This window comes from Heloderma suspectum, chromosome 1 (assembly GCF_057233095.1).
Source record: "Heloderma suspectum isolate Gila_16-S chromosome 1, 16-S_ref, whole genome shotgun sequence".
Lineage (NCBI taxonomy): Eukaryota > Metazoa > Chordata > Lepidosauria > Squamata > Helodermatidae > Heloderma > Heloderma suspectum.
In genome coordinates this window covers 124056886-124081309 of record NC_139458.1, presented here as the reverse complement: position 1 = coordinate 124081309, position 24424 = coordinate 124056886, and the positions used below count along the sequence as shown (strand labels likewise).

Sequence of the window (24424 nt, the reverse complement as noted above, 5' to 3'; positions counted from 1 at the left end):
GAGCCAACCATGCCTACCCTTGACCCCAGTCCTGAACATGCTGCCTGAGTTCAATATATTTTTTTTACACATTTGTGCTTCTAAATACGTTTTTATGTATTTTATACAGCATTATGATGAAGCTTTGCTTTTAAAAAGAATACTTGATGTGGTTATATAAAACTCTGGTGAATCCACTTTTACTTTCTTTCTATGCGATGGCCTGAATATACTGTTTAGTGATACAAGTCAATTGTGCCCTCACAAGTGTTCCTGATTATGTTGTTCCATTTTTTAAAGTAGATTTTCTGTTCTGTGATATGTGAAAGGTAATGTTTAGGGAGGGATGTGTGGAGCCTCCTACAGGAATCTCCCAGGAGGATCCACTCAGGGAGTTCTCAGACTCACTGGGAGCTACAGGCTCACCTTACCTCTGGCAGGGATCATCTTTGAAATGGGATTAACCTGGTTGCTACTTAGAAGGCCTCTTGATTAGGAATGGATAGATCTATTTTTGGTACATGTCAGTTTTACATGTTTTTTGGTACATTACAGTTTTACAAAAACACACATTTCTTAATATATTTTCTCTGAAAGTATGCTTTCTAGACATATTTTATCCTAAAATACACATTTTTATATACATTGCATAGGGTCTGGGAGTTTTGGGGCGGTAAAACTGAGAACTGCATTGCAAAATGTGGAGAAAAGCAAAATCCAAAAGGTAAGTGCATTCTGATCTGCACATTGGTCCAGGAGGTGCAGATCAGAATTTGCCAAGAATGAATTCCTGAAGCATCCCTGATACGGGTGGCACCAACTTGGATGTGCTCTATACCTTCTAGGGATCTCTCTGGAGGCTTCCTACTGGACTTCAGGAAATTTTTGCAGCAACTAAAACAGTGTCTTGATGTTTTTATAAACACCGAACATTATCAGATTGTTGGTCCATACTCCATGGTGTCTTCTCTAACTGGGAATCTCTCTCCAAGGTATCAGGAAAGTCTTTCTTCACTCTTTTACCTGTGATCCTTCTAAATCAGGGGTATTGAACCCTGTTCAGCCTGAGAGCTTGAATTCCATTTTGTAGAATGTATTGGTGGGCAGGGAGGAAGGAAAAGAGGAGGAGTCAAAAGCCAAAGGGGCAGGACCAAAATACTAAAAATACCAGCATATATTAATTTAGATATCTTACTGCCAGGAACCAAGTCTTAGGAGAGGAGTTATTAATGACTTGAATGAGGAGGTGCAAGGAATGCTTATCAGATTTGCAGATGACACAAAATTGGGTGGGATAGCTAATACCTTGGAACACAGAAACAAAATTCAAAGTGATCTTGATAGACTGGAGCACTGGGCAGAAAACAACAGAATGAAATTTAATAGGGATAAATACCAAGTTCTGCTCCTAGGAAAAAGAAACCAAATGCACAGTTATAAGATGGGGGATACTTGGCTCAACAACACTACAAGCGAGAAGGATCTTGGAATTGTTGTCGATCACAAGCTGAATATGAGCCAACAATTGTGATGTGGCTGCAAAAAAGGCAAATGCTCTGTTGGGCTGCATTAATAAAAGTATAGCTTCCAAATCCCGGGAAGTATTAGTTCCCCTCTACTCAGCACTGGTTAGGCCACATCTGGAGTACTGTGTCCAGTTCTGGGCACCACATTTTAAGAAGGATGCACACTAGGGATGTCGGAGAATTTCTCCACGAATCTCTGGGAGGCCGAATGCCAATGCATTCGGCCCCCCGAAATTTGTGGAGAAACGGTCCGCCCCCCCGCCCCCCCCCAGAATGGGACTTACCTTTGGCGAATGTCCCTGGCGCTGGCAGCTCCCGGCGGCGGTGCGGCGGCGGCAGCTGGTCTCCCGACCGGCCGCCACCGCCACCATTTCCCAGTAAACAACAACAACAACAACAAACGTGATAGGCTACGTAAAGATTTACGTAGCTTATCACGGCTAGATTTTCAAAAAACACCGTGATAGGCTATGTAAATCCTTACGTAGCCTATCACGGCTGACTTGGGGGGGGGGAAGCGCGTACGCAAATGGCGGCGCCCATGGGCGCCGCCATTTGCGTTCCTTATTTGGGCACGTGTAGTCTACGTAAACATTTACGTAGACTATGGCGAAAATAAGGGCAACGCTATTTGTGTTGCCCTTATTTTTGCCGTAGTCTACATAAATGTTTACGTAGGCTACACGTGCCCAAATAAGGAACGCAAATGGCGGCGCCCATGGGCGCCGCCATTTGCATACGCGCTTTTTTTTTTTCCCCCCAAAGTCAGCCATGATAGGCTACGTAAGGATTTACGTAGCCTATCATGGCTGACTGCAGGGACACAAATGGCGGCGGCTACAGCCACCACCATTTGCGTCCCGGCAGGAGATGAGATTCGTGGCCGGAGGGACAGGGCGCCTCCCCCCCAGCCAGAAGTTTGGCCGGAGGGATGGGGCGCCTCCCCCCCAGCTAGAATTTCGGCGGGGAGGGATGGGGTGCCTCCCACCCCGCCCAGAATTTTGGGGGGAGGAACGGAGCGCCTCCCCCCCACCACGAAGAAAGCTGCGGGATAAGGTAAGGGACTTTCGTCCATCCCTAATGCAGACAAACTGGAGAAGGTTTATAGAAGGGCAACAAAAGTGATCAGGTGTCTGGAACCAAAGCCCTGTGAGGAGTGAGAGAACTGGGCATGTTTAACCTTGCGAAGAGAAGACTGAAGGGAGATATGATAGTGCTCTTCAAGTACTTGAAAGGTTGTCACAGAGAGGAAGGCCAGGATCTCTTCTCAATCATCCTAGAATGCAGGACATGGAATAATGGGCTCAACTTACAGGAAACCAGATTCCAGCCGAACATCAGGAAAAACTTCCTGACTGTTAGAGCAATACAACAATGGAACCAATTACCTAGGAAGGTGGTGGGCTCTCCCACACTGGATGCCTTCAAGACGAGGCTGGACAGCCATCTGTCATGGATGCTTTGACTTGGATTCCTACATTGAGCAGGGGAGGTTGGACTCAATGGTCTTGTAGGCCCCTTCCAGCCCTACTATTCAGTGATTCTATGATTTCAACTTTTTAGAAGGGGGGAGGGAAAGAGAACTACACAAAATCTGGGAAACTAGCGAACAGCCAGAGGTCAGGGGAAAGGGGGTGGGGCAAGCGGAACCATGGAGGTCTGGATTTGGCTCCAAGGCCGGAGGGTCTACATTCCTAATATAATGGTTTGATTAAGAAGAAAAATGATCAGAAATGATTGGTGGTCAGGGGAAAGGTGGTAGAGGCAGAGGAATCATGGAGGGCAAATTGGGACTCAGTTCTGTGGTTCTGCACCCCTGTTCTAAATGGAGATGCTGGGGTGGAACCATCTGGGGAATCTCTTCTGCATGCAAAACATGTGCTCCACCACTGAGTTATAGCCCCTCTTTTGAACAAATTTATTTATTTATTTATTTATTTATTTATTTATCATATTTATATACTGCTCCACATCAAAGATTTCAGAGTAGTGAATAAGATAATAGAATAAAACCCCATAATTAAAACAATTAAACCATTTTAAAAGAAACAAATTCTGAATTTAATAAACCCAGCTGGTCACTCAAGGAAGGCCTCTCAAAATAACAGTGTCTTCAGGAGGTGCCAAAAGCAACACAACATTGGTGCCTGTGTGGCCTCCGAAGGCAGGGAGTTCCACAGGAAGGGGGCCACCACACCGAAGGTGCTTTTCCTGGTGGACCCCAGCCGGGCGATGGGTCCATGTGGAACCACCACGGACATGCCCTCAGATTCTTCAGTGACCAGGTAGGTTGGTAAAGAAGAAGGCTCTGTCTCAGGTATATCAAACTGATATATCATGGTGATTTAAATGACAGTATATAACTATATCATTTTATAGATTTTGCCCCTGATGAAGAGCTGCACCCCAAACATATACATCACTTGTTATTTGAAAAAGCCCTTTCTGAGTGCTTGCAGCTTGTTCTTGGGTGTTAGAATTCTGGCTGTTGCCAGAAGAGGGTATAGTACTCCTATGTTTTCTTTTAAAATTTGGTCTGAGATACCCATCCCTGCGACTGACCTCATCGATTGCTCCAGGCCCTGGAAATGCCTGAGTGCTCACCCTTTAGGAAGCGGGAGACATCTTCCAGCTGAGGGATGCTGTTTTCACTGTAACCACTGTATCTCTCCAGCAAGTGAAAGGCATCTAGGTGTTCTTTGCAGGCGTGAGTGGGATAGAGACTCTTCAGTGTGCTGTACACCTCCCTCCTGCAGAATGACAGATGAAAGTCATGTCTCTCCAAGACATTTCCCTGGATTTCCAGTACCCTCAGCAGTTTCCCAGTTTGCTTTTATAGTTAGGCTGACCTTCACAATATGGGTGTTTTTTTAAAAAACAACAACAATTAGAAAGTAATAAATAAATATTAATAAATGTTTAATTATAATAACTTATTAATTAATACAGCTTAATAACTATATCACAAATAACAGATTCAATTAATAATGAAAACAACAGTTCAAAAGGTGGGGGAGTATCCCCTCCTGGGCCCACATATAATAGTCAATAAGTGAATGTGAGTAAATCCGTTGACTGAGAGACCATGTGGAAACTGTGGGGTGCAGATATAGCTAAGAGCCTACCAGAATATCTGGTTTGCTTTTGTCTGGAAGGAACTAGGAAAAGTGCATTGGCACTCACCAGGTGCTGATCTCCTCTGAGGTATATTCCACTCGAGGAATTGGGTCACCACTATTAGAGGAAAACAGGTTCAGTAAAAAGAACAAGGAGAAGGGATACTAAATAACAATGCCACAAATGTTAGGGGGCCTACACTGTAAGGTATAACTAAGTCCAGTCTTTGTCCTGTCATGCCTGAGAGACATGGGCACAGAGCACAGAGCGTATGGATACAGAGCATATCATATTCTAAGGGACAGAACAAGTTTTAAACAGATAGGATATGTGGCATTTAGAATCACAAAGCTAATCAATGAAGAAGTGGCTTGTTGTTGTTGTTCAGTCATTAAGTCATGTCCGACTCTTCGTGACCCCATGGACCATAGCACGCCAGGCCTTCCTGTTCTCCACTATCTCCTGGAGCATGCTCAAATTCATATTCATTGCATCGGTGATGCTATCTAGCCATCTCATCCTCTGCTGCCCCCTTCTCCTTTCGCCTTCAGTCTTTCCCAGCATCAGGGTCTTTTCCAGAGAGTTTTCTCTTCGCATTAGGTGGCCAAAATATTGGAGCTTCAGCTTCAGTATCTGTCCTTCCAATGAGCAGTCAGGGTTGATTTCCTTTAGGATGGACTGATTTGACCTCCTAGCAGTCCAGGGGACTCGTAAGAGTCTTCTCCAGCACCACAGCTCAAAGGCATCAATTCTTTGGCGCTCAGCCTTCCTTATAGTCCAGCTTTCACAGCCATACATTGCTATTGGGGAAGAAGTGGCTAGCTAGGCACTAATAGGTGGCACAAATTTATACTGTAGACCATGCTCTGTTTATTAGAGGAATAAAAAGCCCCAAGGCATATTTATGTGAGCCAAAGGCTAGTTTTGAATGTTCCTTTAAAAAGTAAGTTTCTAGCGATCATGGTTGCAGAGGTAAATTTTGAAGCATAACTGTAGCTATGAGTATTGAATAGTAAAGAATGGTCTGATTTGGAAGAAAACCCTTACACGGAGACAGGGTTTACTAAACCATATTACACAAATTAACCTACATCATTCAGATTACACAGGGCGCTTAAGGAAACGCAATGTAATTCTGTTGCCCTTTAACACATTTGCTTATCTGTCTTGAATTGGACTTTACAGGAATTACAGCTCTGGCAGCCACAGCACACTGAAAACGTGATGCAAGAGCATGAAAGAGAAGAATCAAACAGAGTAGAGGACAAAAGATGGAGAGCAAAGAGGTAAGTAAGTATATGCATGGAAGTCTCAGCAGGTAATGCTACACGATGTAGCAACTCTTACTGCTTATAGTGGAAGGCAATTTCCGCTATCATTTTCCTTCGTTGCCGATATGCTTGGTCTGAGAATCCCTTGGAGGAAAGAACAGAGTGAGAATATTACCTCACATTTTTGCACTGGACAGTTTTAATAATGACAATGAGCAATTCTTGTTATAGGTTCAAAGCAATGGTACCTTCACTGGCAGTTGCTTGCTAGTTGCTTCTTTGCCAAATGTAACACCCATTGTTTGTACCCAGACATGACCTTCATGCCAACACTATATGCCTCTCTTCTTCCTCTTGAGAAGCCCATGGGTGATTTAATTTATGGAACTTTAAATTGGTGGGCATGGAATATTCCCACAGGTCTGCAATCTTTTGTACTGAGCAATGTTTTTGCTAGAAGTGAAATGGGCAGTACCCAATGAAACTCTACCACTGGCTTGATGGATTTCCCCAGAAAACCTGTCATGTCAGCAAGTGCTATTGGTGTTGCACTAGAGATAGTTGGCTGGCTGGGGCATGCTGGGGGATTTAGGCATTTTTTTCTGTCCAAACATGCATAGGATTGCACCCTAAAATGGGTTCAGGGAGGGAAAGCATGCTTAGAGGAAGAGGATTTGTGAAAGCAGAGTTGCTCACTCACTGGGTGATCCAGATCCAAATCAGGGTCAAATTTGGTGACCAAATGGTGGCATCTATCTAGTTCAGAGATTTTTCTTGGAAACCAATGAACTGAAATCCAGAGAAAGAAAGAAGTGGGGTAAGAAATAAAAACAGCCTTATCAGTGCAGAAATCACATCCTGAACTCAACACACTTGACTTGGTTTTGAATGTTATCCAGAAGCTGCAACAGCAGAGGCTATCTGCTTCTTGAATCTCCTTTGGAATGTCTATAATCTTCCCTGTGGTGAGATGGATGCACCTTAGATCCATCTGCTACCACCCAGATTCATATGGATGATGTTGCTCTTAGCATAACACATGACACACCTGGCCCCATCTGATTCTACAGTCCTCCATTGTTCCCCCATCAGAATGAAATCTTTGGATGAAAGGGTCACAACTTTATTGAATATAATCAAGGATATGTAATGAGAATAAACCTAGGATAAGTGCAGTCTTTCTATCTCTGTATCTATCTCTATTTTATATCTATGTCTATATCTACATCTATATCTATATCATCTATATCCATACCATCTAGTCTGCTAGGAAGAGTATCCCTCCCAAAAGTGCATTCTCCAAGTATCTCTTGTGCCAGTCAGAAAAGCACAGTCTTGTAGAGAGGTTTCACTCATGACATTTTTCTTGTCCAGAGATGATCTCCACAATGTATTGAAAAAAGTCATGTGTGAAAGATCCCTCAGTCACGTTTCATTAAGCAAGCTACAAGTTCCTTACACTTGTCTTCTTTTGTGCTCCTTACATCTTCTGAAACTCTTTTGAGAGAACTGATGAGGGTGCTCACATCAGAGCTGTGGAGTTCACATCGCACAAAATATTCCAGATCAGTTGACCCCTCATGTGGTTTCTTGCTGGGCCTTGTTTCTAGATGATGAATTTTGGCTTCAAATGTCTTCAGAGGTACAGAGAAGGGAAGATAATAATTCAAACTAAAACAACAAGATTCCCCACCAGCTGAAATTTTATGAATGAAACATTGCATTTCTTAAAAAAAAAATCAGTACAAAGTTTTTTTTCAAGTGAGAGAAAGAAGTCCAGAATGAAAGTTTCCCCTTGCACTATCTGATCATTAACAATATGGTGGGCAGAAGCATGTCTGTTTTTCCCCCCTCCTTGGGTTGCGATTTACCTAAACTTGAGCAGGGGTTCTACTTCCATTATTTTAAAAAACAAATCACCAAACTTTCAAATGTGCACAAACTGGTAATACAAATGAGCACAGAAGGTTGCACATTTTCAACTGCCTGCATTTTACTTAAGGAAAAGCCTTTGCATAAACTTTGGTATCTTTGCAATGTTTTATGAGGAGTATTTATCTCAACCAATGATTATGTTCTCTGCATGTTCACTTTTGAAGGTCTCCAGTCTATCATAGATTTATAATATTTTGCAAGCAGTATCACCAACAGCTTTGGCCACCATACTGGTTTTGTTCCCCTGCACATCCTTTTCCCACCCCATTCCACTCAAGGCAGCTCAGGCAAAAAAACTAAACACATTATTTAAAATAGCAGAATGTAGAAACACAGATAGGGCAGAATATAAAAGAAAACCAATTGTAAGAGGAGAAGGTATAATAAAACCAGTAAGGCCTAAGGTCTGCCAAATAAAACATGATTTAATTGATGGCAAAATGTCATCAGGGAAGGAGCCAGACAGATCCCCCCAGGCAGGGAGTTCCACAGTCTGAGGGCCAAAACAGACATTACTTTAAATCTGTGTCTAGCAGCTACATTTTTTCATTTTTACTTTACAGTAGGCACAGGGACCCTGATTTGGATCAGAATCCCAGCATAGGGGGTAGCAGGCTTTTAAGATCTGGATTGGACTCCCTGCACCTTGTGTGGAGTAAAAACAACAAAAAAGTCATAGGTGCTAGATACAGGTTTAAAGTAATGTCTCTTTTGGCCCAAGGTACAGCAACAAAGAGGTCCCATGCATTCCTGCCAATGTGTTGTAAGGATTGCCAAGATAATGTCTGGAGACACACTTCCAGAATTTAGGGTGAAGGACGATATGAATAATAGTGAAGGACAATATGAATAATAATGAAGGACTATATGAATAATAATAATAATAATAAAAAATAGTTATATTATTATTTCATTAATTAAAAACACACAGCCACAGAGTATTACAAGCAATGAAAAGGTTTATTTTCAAAATGAATTAAAGTGGGTATTTCCAAGAAGACAGCTAAATTTTCCATATAGCTTTCAGTGCTATGCTCTGGCCAAGGTGCTGAATGTAAAATGTAAAGAGGAGTGCAATTTAGGCTGGAACGACACGTTCCTCCTCCATCTTGAACCCTAAACAGCATTCCTATGCAAAGCAGCAGTAGGAAGGGGGCAATTTGCAAGGCACACACTTTGGAGAGGGATTCTAAACCTTCCCTGAGACCAAACCATAGCTGAGGATAAAGTGGTCGAGGTGGGAGCGGGCAGAGCTGTAGCGGAGAAAGTGGTGGATGGGGGAAAGGATTCAGAACCCTTCCTCCCACTTAGTGATTCTGCCCTGCAAATCCATAGAGGTGTGGACAGAAGGTACATTTGGATCTACTGATAGATCTCTGGGTGATTTGCAGTAGCTCAGCAAGGGATGACTTCCAATTGTGCAACATTAGCAACAACTAAAAAACATACCCCCACCAGATTATGTTGTTGAAAAAGAAGACTCGGGATGGGTGAGACTACAAATGGATTTTTGAGCAAATGGACTGGTGAGCTTGATTCTGCTACCAATCACAAATCCCTGAGCTGAGCATGTGTTCAGGCACCCTGTCCTTTAATTCTTAGCATCTGTCTACCTGCCCGAGCCACTATTTTGCATCTAGCACCAACTGGTGGATCTCAGGGTTCTAGTAAAAAAAAAAAAAAGAGAGAGAGAGAGAGAGATTCCACAAGCCTGAATTCTGCCCACCCCTGCCATAGATGTCATATTTCATTATTTTCTCATTCTCTCTGAAGTAACCCTTGGTTGGCTCTAGTGCAAAATTCCTCATGGCATCCCTTCTGTGTTGAAAATGGGCATGTAGTTTCTATTTCTGAAAGAGTTAAACTAGTTTCTCCTTAGAAATTCACTAGGGGAAAGGCTGCAATTTTTACTGAATCAGAGGTAGATAGACAAAAGGGGAACAGAAGGCAATGTCACCAACAAATTCAATTTAGCACCATGTTTTCTAATGCATCCCCAGAACGTTGACCCTCTGTGGCAATCAATACCTTAGCATTAATCTGACAGATCTGATTGCATTACCTTTGCTTGGGTTGTATGTAATGTAAAACAGCAGAGCAAAACCAGCCTCCCCACAGCCTGTTTCATCATGAGGCAAATGTCATTACACCCATCTGTTTTCATATCTTGTACCTGCAGTGCCGGAGGGATCGGGGAAATGAATCTTTCACAGTGGGAGCCTGGCATGCATGGGTGTTTGCTTTCCTTAAACTCTCTTCATAATGAAACAAGAGAGCTTTTCAACTCATGTAAATTACCCCTGAAGGATCTGAATGCCATTTGGAGCAAATGCTGTCCTTTGTCCTCAAACAACTCTGCAAACTGATTTCTCTTTTGGAGGATTATTGTTAATAGTATTAAACTGACTGTAAAATAAGCTTCACACTCACACTCACACTCACTCTCTCACACACCAATTGTAGTGGTGCAGGCTAGGAAACATTGAGAATTCTTTGATAACTATTTACCTTTGGATCTTGCCATATGTAGTTTGTCTGAAATTTCTGAGCTTTTCGCTATAGAAATTATGAAAGCAGCAACTTTCTCCACCCCTCTAGATTAAGTAATATTAGTTTTAAGGATATTTCTGATCCAGTGTTTCTTATATAAGGTACACAAGGATCTGAGACTTGCTGATCAGTCTGATTTTCTATTTAGTTTGTTAAGATTGTCTCCCCACTTCCACCTTGTCTCATTTGTGGAGTTTTATGACTGGAACATCTTGTAAGCCAACAGTGGCCAACTGGTAGGTTCTGGACTACCCCGTATGGCCCTGCCACCATTTCTTTTTAACCAGCTGACCCTTCTTCCCAGATCTCAGATCTTCAGTTGATCTGAAGCAACTGGCCTGGTCTGCAGAACTTCACAAGTGACTTCTGACCTGAACAGCACTGACAGGAAAACCCCATCTTAACAGGAAAAGATACATATAAGGAAGTGTCCAGGAGTATGGACTCCTAGGAGTATGGAGCCAGGTGGAGTAGCAGAGAGCAACGGAAAGCTATAACAAGGGATTCCAGGACTTCTGAGCATGCCCAACCAGGAGTCTTAACCCTAGAATTGTGGGCCAAGCAGGGACTTGCACCTCCTCCATCAGAGCCGTGGCTGGCAGGCATTTAAAGGCCCAGGGCCTGGGACTTAGAAGGTCTGACCTCCATAAAAGTGTTCTAATTCCACATCCTAGAGTAAAAGCCCTTCTGAGAACATAAGAAAAGCCCTGCTGGATCAGAGCAAAGCCCTATCTAGTTCAGTACCCCCCCCAGTGGCCAACCCTTGGGAAGTCTAGTCAACCCTTCCCATAATGATTACAGGGCATGAGGATGCACCTTCCTAGCTCCTCCCACCAAACTGGTCACACTAAAGTGACACACTCTGTTACCAACAAAGAAAGTTGGCAACTGGTACATTTTTCATTGCATGGTTAGAGACATACCCCTGACTCCTCCTACATGATAAGGGATGTTTTTATATGAGTTAATTTGGCTCTTTGTAATAATTCATGCTGAACTGAACTGATGCTGAACTGCAGACCAGAAGGTCGGCAGGACAGCAGTTCGAGACCCGAGTGCCGCGTGACGGAGTGAACTCCCGTCTTCAGTCCCAGCTCCTGCCAACCTAGCAGTTCAAAAGCAAGAAATTGCAAGTAGATAAATAAGTACCGCTTTGGCGGGAAAGGTAACAGCGTTCCGTGCACCTTGGTGTTCAGTCATGCCAGCCACATGACCACGGAAGTGTCTTCGGACAGCGCTGGCTCTTCGGCTTAGAAATGGAGATGAGCACTACATCCTAGAGTCGGACACGACTGGTTGGGGACATCTTTACCTTTTTAAAAAAATAATTCATGCAACGGAGACCTGGCCCTGCCTTCAACTTCATTTCAGGTATCTACAACCATATGGACTAGGCTGTCCTTTATCACCAAAAAGTGCACCTTGGCTTAGCCAGGAAGGGAACATCACCAGCTCACCTCAAATACTTTAAGTGCCCGGGATGGCAATGAAGTCTTTGCTCCTTTGAGTGTGAATAAAAGGTTCAGCATGGCCCTCCCATCTTTCTCTTCAAAGACAATGGTCTCGGTTGATTCAGCAGCTTCGGAGGCTGCTGCCGCCGCTGCCGCTTCTCTTTCCTTTCTGGCATCTTCAATGAGGCTCTGTCGTCTACCAATGAACTGTGGTGACTGTAAGAAGAACACAAGAAAATAAAATAACCATCAACATTTCACAGCAGCCAAAGGAAAAAGGCCTTCATCTCTTCCTACCTTTAAAAGATGACTGAGCATAAGCTAGGAAGGCTCTGAAGAAAATCAGCATAGCCCAGTGCCCATGGACCTAAAAGACTTCATCTACCAAACCAGCCTTTATCAAACTGGATGTTCTTGAGCAAGTCTAATCACTGTTAAAATAAGATGACTCTCTCCTATTACCTATAGTTAGTTAGATTACTATAATGTGTTATATGTGGAGGGTCCTAAAGACAGCTTGGAAACTTCAGTTGATCCAAATTGTAGCTTTCCAGTGCTGCTGCCTGCTGAGTGCCTGAAAAACCATTTTTGGTTTGGTTTTCTTGTTATTAAAATCTTTTTAACAACAGCTAGTACAACAACAATTCCTCCTCGCTCAGCCTTCAGGCACTCTGCAGGCAGCAGCCCTGGAAAGCCCCAAGGGAGGGAGTCCTGCTTAAGTCCTCTAGGGGCTTTTCAGAAAGCTCAAGAGGCTGGAGAGGCTGCAAGGACAGAATGGGTTAAAATTGGTAAAAAAAAGGGGGGGAAGCGCGCACACGAACCCGTCAGCCACCTCCTTACAGTAAGGTACACACTGAAGCCCTGCCCTCTGAGAAGTTTCTCCCAAATTCTCAGCATCCCCACAAAAGGGGCAGAAAAATGACTGCCTCTTTCTCAGGGAAACAAAGAGGCTGCAAAAGGGCAGGTGGGGTTTTGGCACAGCACTGTTAGAAACAAACATACAAAGGCTTGTTTCCAGTGTTCGTCCTACTTAGAGTAGATCCATTAAAATGAACAAGACTTAAGTTAGACTACCATTGGATACCATTGGATACAATCCATTCAAATGTCCAAGGAGGCCTTTCTGAAGTTCTACAGTCATAGAAAAATTAGCCTCGTACACTGCAACTACAGGGGCTGAAACAGTATTGTGCATCCAGCACATCTTTTGCATCTTTTGCCATGCCAGTAAGACTGTGGGGAAAAAATATTTCCTAAGAACCATAACAGAATGATTTCTGAACTGAACTAAGTGGAAATCAGTACAGCCAAAATGTAAAAACCAATATTGCCTTAAGTACTTTTAAATAATAATATGATCCCAGTCTCAAGTATCCTGTCTGAAATGCTGATGTTTTAGACTGGGATTTCAGGCATATATGCTAGGAAGTAAATAGAAAAACATAACAACAAAACAGCCATGTAATGAAGTGACAACATTCATGAATAACACATGTGTTACATTTCAGTAGAGTTTACTTTCTAGTAAATGTGCTTGGGATCAGAATATCAGAGGGATTATTATGTTTTATTCCAGCAAGCTTTTTATTTATCTTATTGCTGCCCCCTCTTCTATGTTTTGAATTATTTGTATGCTCTTATGATGTATGCCCAGTTTTTGCTTTTAACCTTTTTGTTGTAACTACCTTGTGAGAACTTCCCTAAAAGAAAATAAAAGCTCTCTGCTTGGAAAGCAAGCCTTTTCCCTCAACATACATCCATCCAGACTGGATTGCTGTGGTCCAGTGAGGCATGAGAATGCAAGCCTCAGCCTCAAACATAATCAGCTCCCACTGACATCGCACAGCCAGTCTCAAACTTGCAGGTCCGTGTGAGAAAGGATGAACTGTAGATGTGATTCAGAAGGCTGTTTTGCCTGGCTCTTTTCTCTGGAAAACCTGAAAAGATCCCCATTTTGCTCGGTAAGTTGAGACTTCTTTTGTTTTGTTTGCCTTCGTGAGTCATTGAGAAGAAAGGACGTGGTGGGAGACAGACAATGATTTTTAAGATAGTTGCCTCTGTATGCGATCAATTCTTTCCTCCATCTATCACCTCTGGTCATCATACCAGTTTTTGAAGCACCAGAAAACCCCATAAACCTGAGAACAGCAATGATAGTGGGTTGAGTGCGCAGACCAAGAGCAACTCTGCCTGTTTGAAATCACTTCTGAAACAATGATTGGCAGTCTTCAGTCAAAATGACTCTGTCATGCACGCTGCTAATATGATGCTGTTTCCTTGATGTCTTCTTTACCATTTCTTGTTACATTTCAGGATAGAAAGGTAACTTCAGATGCAACTTCAGTGTTTCATTAATAAATAAATGCATACATAAATACATACATATATACAATAACAACTTTCAAGCTTTGGTGACTTTAGATGGATGTAGGTTTAACTTCAACCCACTCCATTCATGTTCAGCTTCTGTTTCTTATGCTTCTCATACCAGTGGCCTTCTAAGTTCTTCTCTAGCTTGGAATGTTTTTAAGGATCTTCTACACACATGCAGTCAACATGCACCAGACGTGTTGCCCAAAGCCAGCTGTTTTCTAGGCACAAATCAGCAAAGTTGTAAACTTCTTGTTAACCCCTTACTCCCATGTGAGCTGCTTGAAACAGACATGTCATTAGAAAATAATGCCTTGTGGCATGAACACATCCATTAATTGCTTGTGCACCATTCCCAGTTCAAACACCACATGTGCAGAATGGATGTGCAATTTACAAGAAATGTATTCTTGTTATGTGCATTGTCAGTGTGGTATTGTTGGCAGCACAACCGTGGTCAAACTTTGAGGAGGGCAGGCTGTGACCCATGGGTTCTATGGGCAGACCTCATACCTACTGGGCTTATGGTGTGGGCTGCTTTGTTTGGACTGGTACTCCTTCCCTGGTTGGTTCTGGCCATGTGAAAAGTGTCATTTCCTGGCTGTATTTGGATTTGAACCCTTGTTTGAGCTGGTGTCTGTAGGTGCTGTTCTCCTGAGGAGCGAGCCGCCAGAGGCTCTGTGAGGGAAGAGGAAGTGTGGACTGGATTCTGTGATGTCATCATGGTGTCCTCACCTTTGCTATGCATGGGTATTTGGGGAGCATAATCAGTGAGCCACATTATCATTGGTGGTGAGGCTGGAAAATGGGATGCTGTGGAAAATGGCTCTTGGTGTACCTATGTCATTTCTGTCAGTATTGCTTTGTTTTTCACTTTGCTGTTGCAATGGAATAGGATCGTAACTATAGGGGGATTCACCCAACCACCCCCCTGCATTCATGAGACCACGTGTTCGGTGACAGTGTGAAGGACCATATGTGCATACAGATGTATGGCCTGTGTGCTCCTCTATATAAGGAGGAATCTTAGGGCAATCAGAATCTCCCTCTCATGTGGGGGAAGAGCTCTGTGCGAATACACCTGTGTGCATGCACAGCCCCTTGATGCCAAATGCATGGCTGGCAGGTTGCTGACCAGCACATTAGTGAGCACGTGGAGGGTGTGTCCAGTGGGCATAATTCCATTCCCCCCTTCATGCATCCACTTACATGGGAGAGGAGTCATTTGAGCTCCCTTGTTATTACACCAGTGCAGCTAAGGCACAGTGGCCACCCATCTAGTGGGACCATAGGATCAACTGGCCTGACAGGCAGCTTGCCCTTTAGAACACACTTTCCGCCTAAAGTATAATTTCCTTATGAGATTAAAAGCAGCCAGGTATAGCCACAAGGCACTTCCACGACAACAGAAACCATGAAATGCACACCACTTTCCTTCCTCCTTCCATCCCAGAACTCCTAGTTTCTAGAAGTTTCTTTCAAAATCATTGACAAAGATGTCTCTATTGAGCTGTATTCTTCTGTTAGGAGGATGAAGCTTTAAATGCTTATTTCCCCCTTTTCTCTGAAATGTTGATTTATACTGTACATTCTGGGGCATATGTTTCTTCTCTTGTTGAGTGCCATCAACAATAACTGAGTTCAACTACTTCCTGGAGTGAGGATGGTCCTCCTTCCCCATGTCTTGAGCCAAGCTGCCTGTTTTCATACTGCTAAAAATAAACAAAAAAATTGCACGTGTGTGATAAGTGCCATTAGCATCAACACTGTACCATTTCCCCCTTGCTTGACATTTACAGAAACCAGAGTGTAGATCAACCTTCCCTAACCTGGTGCTATCCAGATGTGTTGAATAGGGATGTACAAAAGTGACTTACCTTTCGCGGATTATGTTGATGGGGGGGGGAGACGTTCCGTCCCTCCTCCCAGAATCCTGGCTGGGGGGGAGGCGCTCTGTTCCTCCCCCCGGACTCCTCGAACGGCCGGCTGTGCTCCGCGGCAGCTCCGCGGAGCAGCCGGCCAGGCCCGGCCTGGCCAGGCCAGAGCTGTCCGCAGCCGGATTTCCAGCTGCAGAGGGCTCTGGGTAAAAAAAAAACACGTATGCAAATGGCAGCGGCTACAGCCACCGCCATTTGCATTTCTTCTTTTTGGCCATCTTAATCTACGTAAAAATTTACGTAGACTATGACGGCGAAAATAAAGGGGAACGCAAATAGTGCCCGCTATGCTATTTGCATTCCCCTTTATTTTTGCCATCATAGTCTACGTAAATTTTTATGTAGATTAAGATGGTAAAAAGAAGGAACGCAAATGGCAGCGGCCGTAGCTGCCGCCATTTGCGTATGCGGGTTGGGTTTTTTTAAGCCCACCCAACCACGATAGGCTATGTAAAGATTTACGTAGCCTATCATGTCTTTTTTGTCTTTTTAAAAAAAAAACTAGCCATGATAGGCTACGTAAATCTTTATGTAGCCTATCACGTCTTTTTTTTTTTTTTTACACAAGCCTGGAAATGGCGGCGGCCGGTTGGAAGACCGGCCGCCAGAGCCGCCGCCGGAGCTGCCACTGCCCGGAAGACCCGCCCCAGCTGAGTCTCATCCCAGGGGGGATCCGCGGGGGGGCAGGTCATTCCACCACGGAGTTTGAGGGGCCGAATGCACTGGCATTCGGCCTCACAGAGATCCGTGGTGGAATTCTCTGATATCCCTAGTGTTGAACTACTAGCCCCATCAATGGCTATGCTGGCTGGGGAGGATGGGGCCACAGCCCAACACATCTGGATGGCACCAAACTGGGGAAGGCTGATGGAGACACTTTGTTGTTTTGCTGCAACAAGCTAAAATGGCTACCCCTCTGGAAGTGTATATATGGCCTCAGTTCCAGCCAATGATTCATGTATATATACCAGAGGCAGCTGGTGGCTCCAGTTTCAGTGGGGCTATGAATCCATTCTGGGTTTCAGTCAGAACCAGCCAGAACTCTAAAGGAGCTATCCAAGATCCTGAACTTAGTTTGGGGATAGGGTTCAGCACCTCAGATAGCTCCTTTAGAGTTCTGGCTGGTTCTGACTGAAACCCGGAATGGATTCACAGCCCCTCCAAAATCAGAGCCATCAGCCTCCACTGATATATGCCAAAAGAAAAGAAAAGAAAAGAAAAGAAAAGAAAAGAAAAGAAAAGAAGTATGCACCTGTTTAAAGTATAGGGACATTTAACGCTTCTTTGTGTGAGTGGTCAAATGTCAACAAAATATTCCATGAAATCCTGAGTAAAGTATCAGACACTGGCCCTGTTAGTAGAAAAACACTTGACTTGATATTCACTCATGGTTAGCAAAATAGAAATTTTGCAACTTTTGGCATATGTGGTATGTGGAAAGGAGACAGATGTCAAAACACAGCTTTTTTACAGGTGATGATGGCTGAGAGGGTGTTTGGATGATCACGCTGGTAAAAGAAGACTTCATGGCTTCTCCCCCCAGCCCCACTCATGCTGTGTGCGCAACCATCATTTGCATAATTGCCCATGATGCAGCATGGGCTGGCGCATCCCTACTGCAAGTTGTGGGTTGTAGGGGGGATAAGAAGCCACCCCCACTGCACTGGATTCGGATGACATGGCAACCCATGCTGCAACATGGGGAATTATGTAAATGGCGGTCGTGCGTGCAGCACACGTGGGAGTGGGGGAGAAGCGGCGATGGCTTCTTCTACCAATGTGATCGTCCAAACCCACTCTGACTGCGTGTGTCTTAAATAGTGGCTCAGGTGCTTAGCTACATGTTACTCGCTCAACATGGGGATCAGCAACCCCATGCCGGGCTTTCCATCCCCTGGCTGGATCATGTAACAGAACTCATCAAGTGAATAATGCCCATTGTGTAGTGTGCTTCCCCATGCCCACCAGCAACAGCCATCGATGTGGACTGCAAGCAGGGAAACTGGAAGTGATGGCCCTGACTCATATGATGAGTCGTACTTAGGGGCAGCGCAGGGGAGAACATTCACCTGATGGACGCTGATCCTCACAGCAAGTTCAACATATAGATTCACTCTCTTTCTTCCCACAGAAATCTGAGAAATGCTAATTTAGAGCGCCAATGAACATTCACACCATTTCAAAATCTCGTGATTGGGCAATTTGAGTTGTGATATTGAAATTCAACCTTTGAATGTCAAAAATCAAAACATTATATCAGCAACTTCAACATTTGCTTGCTTTGATTGGCTGGATGAATCAACAAACTGAATATAAAATGTACTAAATTCTGTTGCAAGTCATCGAACAGTGTTACATAATGGCAGCCACTGCATGTAAACAGCCAAATATTGTCAAATTCTGCTACTGCAGGCCAGTTATCCGATTCTGTCAGGTGCTGACTATGTCTGCATAATATTTAGACTTTAGAAACTAATGCAGAAAATCAAACATTCACTGGATATTTTCACACAGAGAGAGTATTTGGTGAATATTCATGATCAGCATCATCAGAGAAGAATTTTGAGGAGAACCTAAATTCTGCTACAACCATCATATTATGAAATTACCAGAACATCATGGAAATTGCTTGATCAGATGAATCTGCTTCAAACTCCGAAGAGCTTAAAGACTTTTTCTATCTAAAAGCATTAGGAGCAGCATGAACATAGTTTTAGGCTACCATCCAATACCCACTTGCCTGGGAGTAAGCCCCATTGAACTCAGTGGGACTTACTTCTGAGTAGACATGTATAAGATTGCTTTGTGAATGTGTTGTTATTGTTGTTGTCACTGTTGTTGTCATTGTCATCATTATCCACAGTGGAGGCTGGTGGGTCTAATGTCAGTAGAGTGGTGAATCTGCTCCGGGTTTCAGTCCAAACCAGTCAGATCTCTAAAGGAGCACCTTGGATAGCTCCTTTAAACTTCTGACTGCTTCTGACTGAAACCTGGAGCAGATTCACCATCCCACTGACATCAGAGCCACCAGCCTCCACCAGTCACCTGGTGCTGTAATCCTAATCATGTCTACTTGGAAGCAAGCCCCACTGAGTTCAGAGCCCTTGTCTGGCACAAGATTGCCCTGCACAGATCTTTTCCTGGGTGGATTGTGGAGAGGGTGGCCAAAGGACAGGACCACCAAAGTCTCTTAGCTTAGCATTCTAAGGACTTTGCAAGTGATTCCATTCACCCACGCACTGGCACAGAGTGTCAACGGCCATACATTTTTAGGGGGGGTGGGACAGGGTAAACATGTTTTGGATGTAAGTGTGGCAAGTCTAGCTAGTTGTGCCCCACTTGCCTCAACAGGATTCCATTGTAATGGGTGCAATGAAATACAGGATCATCTCACAACAGTTAATGCCCCCAATTTGAGAGCTCGGGTTAGAGAACTGGACAAACTGGCAAAACCTGGGTTCAAATCCATGCTCACCCACATGCCTAGCCTACTTTACAGGGTTGTTGTGAGGCTAACATGAGATAGCCTTATGTGTGTCAATTGAACTCCATGGAGGAAAGTCAGAGTTGGGGATATGGGACCGGGCTGCTCATTGATTTACATTTCAGCTATTCTAACCTGGATGGTTTGGAAACTTGGCTATTATATCTTTTGACTCCAGTTTCCATCTATTGATCATTGTGTGCCAGTGAAAACAAGAAAGAAAAGTGATCCTAGGATGCATGTTTCTAAAATACATAGCATTGATTAAGCAATGAAGAAGAGGAGAGAAAATATGAAGAATGGGCTAAAGCACAAAACTCCTCACTGTAATTGAACTTCAAGCCAAACTACATGTGATGCTAAATGCACTGCTGCAAGTTTTGTGATTTTGATGAAAATCCACACACACCCCTAAAGCCACTATAAGCCAGGATGGGAAGCTCTCAGTAGTGCCCTAATCAATTATAGGCTTTCATAGGCTTTGTTCGTTCGTTCATTCGTTTATAACATGTCTTGGCTGCTTTTCAGGGCAGAAGCCCTCCCAAGGCAGCTCACAGCAATAAAATACATAAATTGTATCTATGTTAAAGAACAGTCCTGGAAGAAATTCCTTCCAATATCTCTGTGGTTCCAGAGTCAGCATGGAGAAGTTCACCCAAGAGGCGAACCTACCGGGGACTTGTTTTATCCAAAGTTCAGGGGGAAATGAGAGTTAGGAACATAGGAAGCTACCTTATACCAAGTCAGAACATTGGTCCATCTAGCCCAATATTTTTGACCTGCACTCTCCAGGGTTTCAGGCAGGAACTTTTCCAGCCCTGCCTGGAGTTGAATTTGGGACCTTCTGCATGAAAACTATGTGCTCTACCACTGAGTCATAGTCCCTCCCAAGTTAGGATCTTCCACAACTCCCATTCGTTTCATTAAGGGTCATGCAGAGAATGTCCCAATGGAAGGAAGTCATTCATGTGATATACCAGATACAAAGTAGATGTTAATTGTCATTATTTTATTTATTATCTAATAGATTTATATACCACTGTCCATATTCTAAAATAGCTTGAAGCAGTTAAGAAGCCAGTGTGAATCATATACAAAGAAGCCAGTATGAAGAAGCCAGTGTGAATCACATATAAATAACTGAGGATCTATTAAATTTTTTAGGAAAGCTTTATCCAAGCATAAAGAGAAGATTCCCCCTAAATGCCAAACTGTGTGTGATACTTTGTTGTAGGCATGGATGGATATGCCACTTCTGATTCCATGGACCTCCACTATTTTTCACCATCGGGTCCATTCAGTGCCAGGTTCTGTGTGGGTTTGTGTGTGTATGCAAGTGTGTAACTTTTGGCCTACTTTTGTATAGAATTTTTTGCATACTTTCTGTGCACATTTTTTCAAACTGTACACAATTTGTGTATGCATCCACCCATTGACTAAAGCGTGCTGATGCACATTTTAAAGAGGTTTTCTTTGCACACTTTTCAAACGTGCGCGTTCCGTTGGATCTGTGTTTTTTCATTCCATGGAACGTATCACAAATTCTGAAATGTATGGAATTTCAGATGCAAAATGCATCTGATCCATGTCAGGTTCTGGGGATTGTGCTTTGAAGAAATTCGTCAAAATTATCCCTTAGAGCAGATTCCTCACACAGCCCTATGCTGCTGCTGCTGCTTAATAGCAGCTGTGTGGGGGGCAGGGGGGCTCAGGATGAACCACATGGCATGCAGGGAGTGATTTCATCCCTTACCCATTCGGAACATGGTCACCACATCAGTCACAACCCTGAAGCTATTATTTGTTGCCAAAGGGAAGGTGTTATTTGTATCTGTAGGAGTTTTGTTCTCATAGCAAATAGCAGCTTTGTAGGGAAGGAGGCAATTTTCACTGGGACTGCAGTCCAGGGAGAAAGCTTAAGGGTGCAATCGTATGCATATTTAGACAGAAAGAGTGCTACAACTCCCAGCATTCCCCAGCCAGCAGTGATGGCTGGGGCATGCTGGGAGTTGTAGGTCCCCCCCCCCGGTCTAAACATGCATCGGATTGTGCCCTAAATCTCTCTCCCTGTGCACTGATTCCCTCTCCTTGCTGTTTTTTAACAAAAGTAAAAGAAATCTAATGTAAGCTACTCAAAACTGCTTAGAGTGGAGGAGTTCATGTTACATTGCCTTGAAATCTATAGGAGTACTCCAGATTAGACAGTTTGGGGTCTCAGTCTCAGAAGGCTGGTTCACAGAGGCTTGCACATCGCTGGGCTTCTATGCATTTGATGGCTGGCAGCTGAGTGTGTGAACTGAGTCATTTGAACATATGATGAGTTCTATCTTTGGCACTAGACCTGTGATGACCACTCACGCATGTGAGTCATTGACCGATGCAGCAGACATCAAGTGTCAAACATGCATGTGCGAACCAGTCTCAGTAACATATATGGGGAATGTGGGAGCTAAAAAGCATGCAGTGTCATATCCACTAAACAACATGGTTTAAGGCAGTGAAAACCAATGATCACATACTCCTGAGCTGGTTAGCCATGTTTACATACTCCTAAGTTAGCTGTGAGACTTCAGCTCAACCTGGTTTAGGTACCAGGTTTAGGTACCAGGTTTTAGGTACCTGGTTTAGGTACCATCATCATCATCACATTTATATCCCACATTTGTTTCCTCTTGCAAGGAACCCAAGGCAGCGCACATGGTCCCCTCCTCTCCTTTTTATCTTCACAACAACCCTGTGAGGTAGGTTAGGCCAAGAGTCATTGACTGGCCCAAAGTCCCGCAGTGAGCTTCATGGCCGAGTGGAGACTAGAACTCGAATCTCCCGAGTCCCTGTGCAACACTCGAACCACTATACTACACTGGCTCTCATAAAGTCTTCATGGGATTTTATGCTCTTCTCCTTCATATCTACTGCATGCAAAATCCAGACTAAACTCAGATATGAGCTAGGATGGGAGAAATGGTCTGATCACAAATACTGCATAGTAAGTAGTAACATTTAGCACGTCTGTCTGAATGCCCACTGTCTCATGGATTTGATGCAAAAAAGAAAAGAAAAGAAAAAGGTCACTGATTTTGATGGCACTAGAACAAACCTCACTTCAGTGCTTCAAAATCAAAAGATCTGCCCAGTAACTCAGCTGTAGATAGTTACAATAGTCAAAATACAACCCTTTGCCATTATTCTAGTTTGAGCCTAACTCATCTCATGGGTCCTGTTTGTAACATATCATTGCCATCCTACAACATTTTTCTTTAGCATCTTATTCTTGCATGTCGAAGTGACATGTTTTTCTCCTTGCCAGCTACATCATCCTTGTGTACAAATGATCAGCACAATCCTGAAAACATTTCTAGAGGCTGGTTTTGCCCAGCCTCTGGGTTCTCCCTTAACAGAACGACAAGAAATCAAGTGGGATTTCTCTTCCATCGGTCCGTCTGCCTTACACTGCAAACCAGCTTGAGCTGTGGGGCTGGACGCGGCTAGGCTGGGAAAGGTGAGAGGGTCTCTTCTTACCATGAGGGCCTCTGCTTGCTTGGAGTCCAGCTCTGACACCGCCCGCCGGAAGCCTTTGGCTGAAGCACTGGAAGAGTTTGGGGTGGGCATCCTGGCTGGTGCCCTGGCTCAGCATTCAGCTTTGCTTTCCCTTCTCTGTCTGGGCTTTTATAGGGCAAGTCTGACGTCAAAGACCCTTTCCGATCCCCCTCTGCCCACCTCCCTCTCTTCAGCCTGAGGGAGAAAAAAGGGGAGGAGGGAGGAGATGCAGAGGAAAGGAGCACTTGTGTCCCATTAAATCTAATTGCTGCAAAGATTGCAAGAACCCTGCTTCCACAAACCCACCGCTGGTTCTACTCCTGCACCCCAAAATATCTGCTAAGCTAAAAACCCGCCCTGTGCTTTACTGCAGCTCACTCTTCCACTGGGCTTGCTGTATATTCCTTACAACTCAACTCCATGCTGTATATTCCTTACAACTCAACTCCAGCGAGAGTGTCATAGCCCTGCCAAACAACAACAGAGGAGGAGGAGGAGGACGTAAACGAGAGAGGTAGATCCCTCTGATCGTATGGGTCTGGTAATATGGAGCTAAAGAAAGGAGAGTGAAATGGGATGTGGGACCTGCACCTGGGATTGGTGTTAAGAGTTGGGGTGGGGGGCAGGCTGGTGAATTGGTCGGATCCTCACTTGTATGGTGCACAGAGCATTTGTCTGCAATGCTGGCCCTGTGGGGTGCAGAGAAGCCTGCTTCTGATCATCCACAGCTACATAGGAAAGGGGGGATGAAGTGCCAAAGAGCCCAGGATGGGGGTAGGACAGCCAAAAGGGGGTCTTTGTGAAGTGCACATTCGGGGTTCAGTTCTCCTGATTCAGCGAGTTCCCAAAGACTAGATCCACAATGCAAATGGGCGTTGTTCTGCTGATTTTATCCCCCACCCCTGCCAGCATCTGGTACTCAGGTGTACTGCTGCACTACTTCTGAACAAAGAGGTTCCATTTAAAGCTTATGATTAATAGCCACGGATAAAGCCGTGCACCATGAGGAAAAGGTACAGCCACCCCATCACCTCAGTAAGGCTTACTCAGCTTACCCAGTAGAGATCTGTACATGTGACCTTTGGCGCCTATGTGCGAATCACAGTTCTAAATGCCAGCAAGCCTGTCTGTATCTTTCTTATAGGGATGTACGAAACTCTGCTTACCTGGCTCCGCCAGGTTCCGCAGATGTGGGGAGGCGATCTGTTCCTCCCCCCCAAAATCCTGCCCGGTTGGCTCCGCTCCATGACGCGGCCGCCATTTGAGG

The 24424-nt window shown here is 44.2% G+C and overlaps 1 protein-coding gene across 1 annotated transcript in view; it reads right to left on the bottom strand.

Moving 5' to 3' along the window:
* The window catches only part of TH (tyrosine hydroxylase), a 34912-nt gene extending 11683 nt beyond the window's left edge, over positions 1-23229 (bottom strand). Inside the window, exons 1-7 of the mRNA XM_084855880.1 lie at positions 23140-23229; positions 11836-12045; positions 7353-7527; positions 6594-6682; positions 5970-6037; positions 4689-4739; positions 4110-4255 (exon numbers count right to left, since the gene is read on the bottom strand). Coding sequence (XP_084712006.1) covers positions 4110-4255; positions 4689-4739; positions 5970-6037; positions 6594-6682; positions 7353-7527; positions 11836-12045; positions 23140-23229 — 829 coding nt within the window. The remainder of the gene's footprint in view (positions 1-4109; positions 4256-4688; positions 4740-5969; positions 6038-6593; positions 6683-7352; positions 7528-11835; positions 12046-23139) is intronic.
* Positions 23230-24424: the final 1195 nt, after the last annotated feature.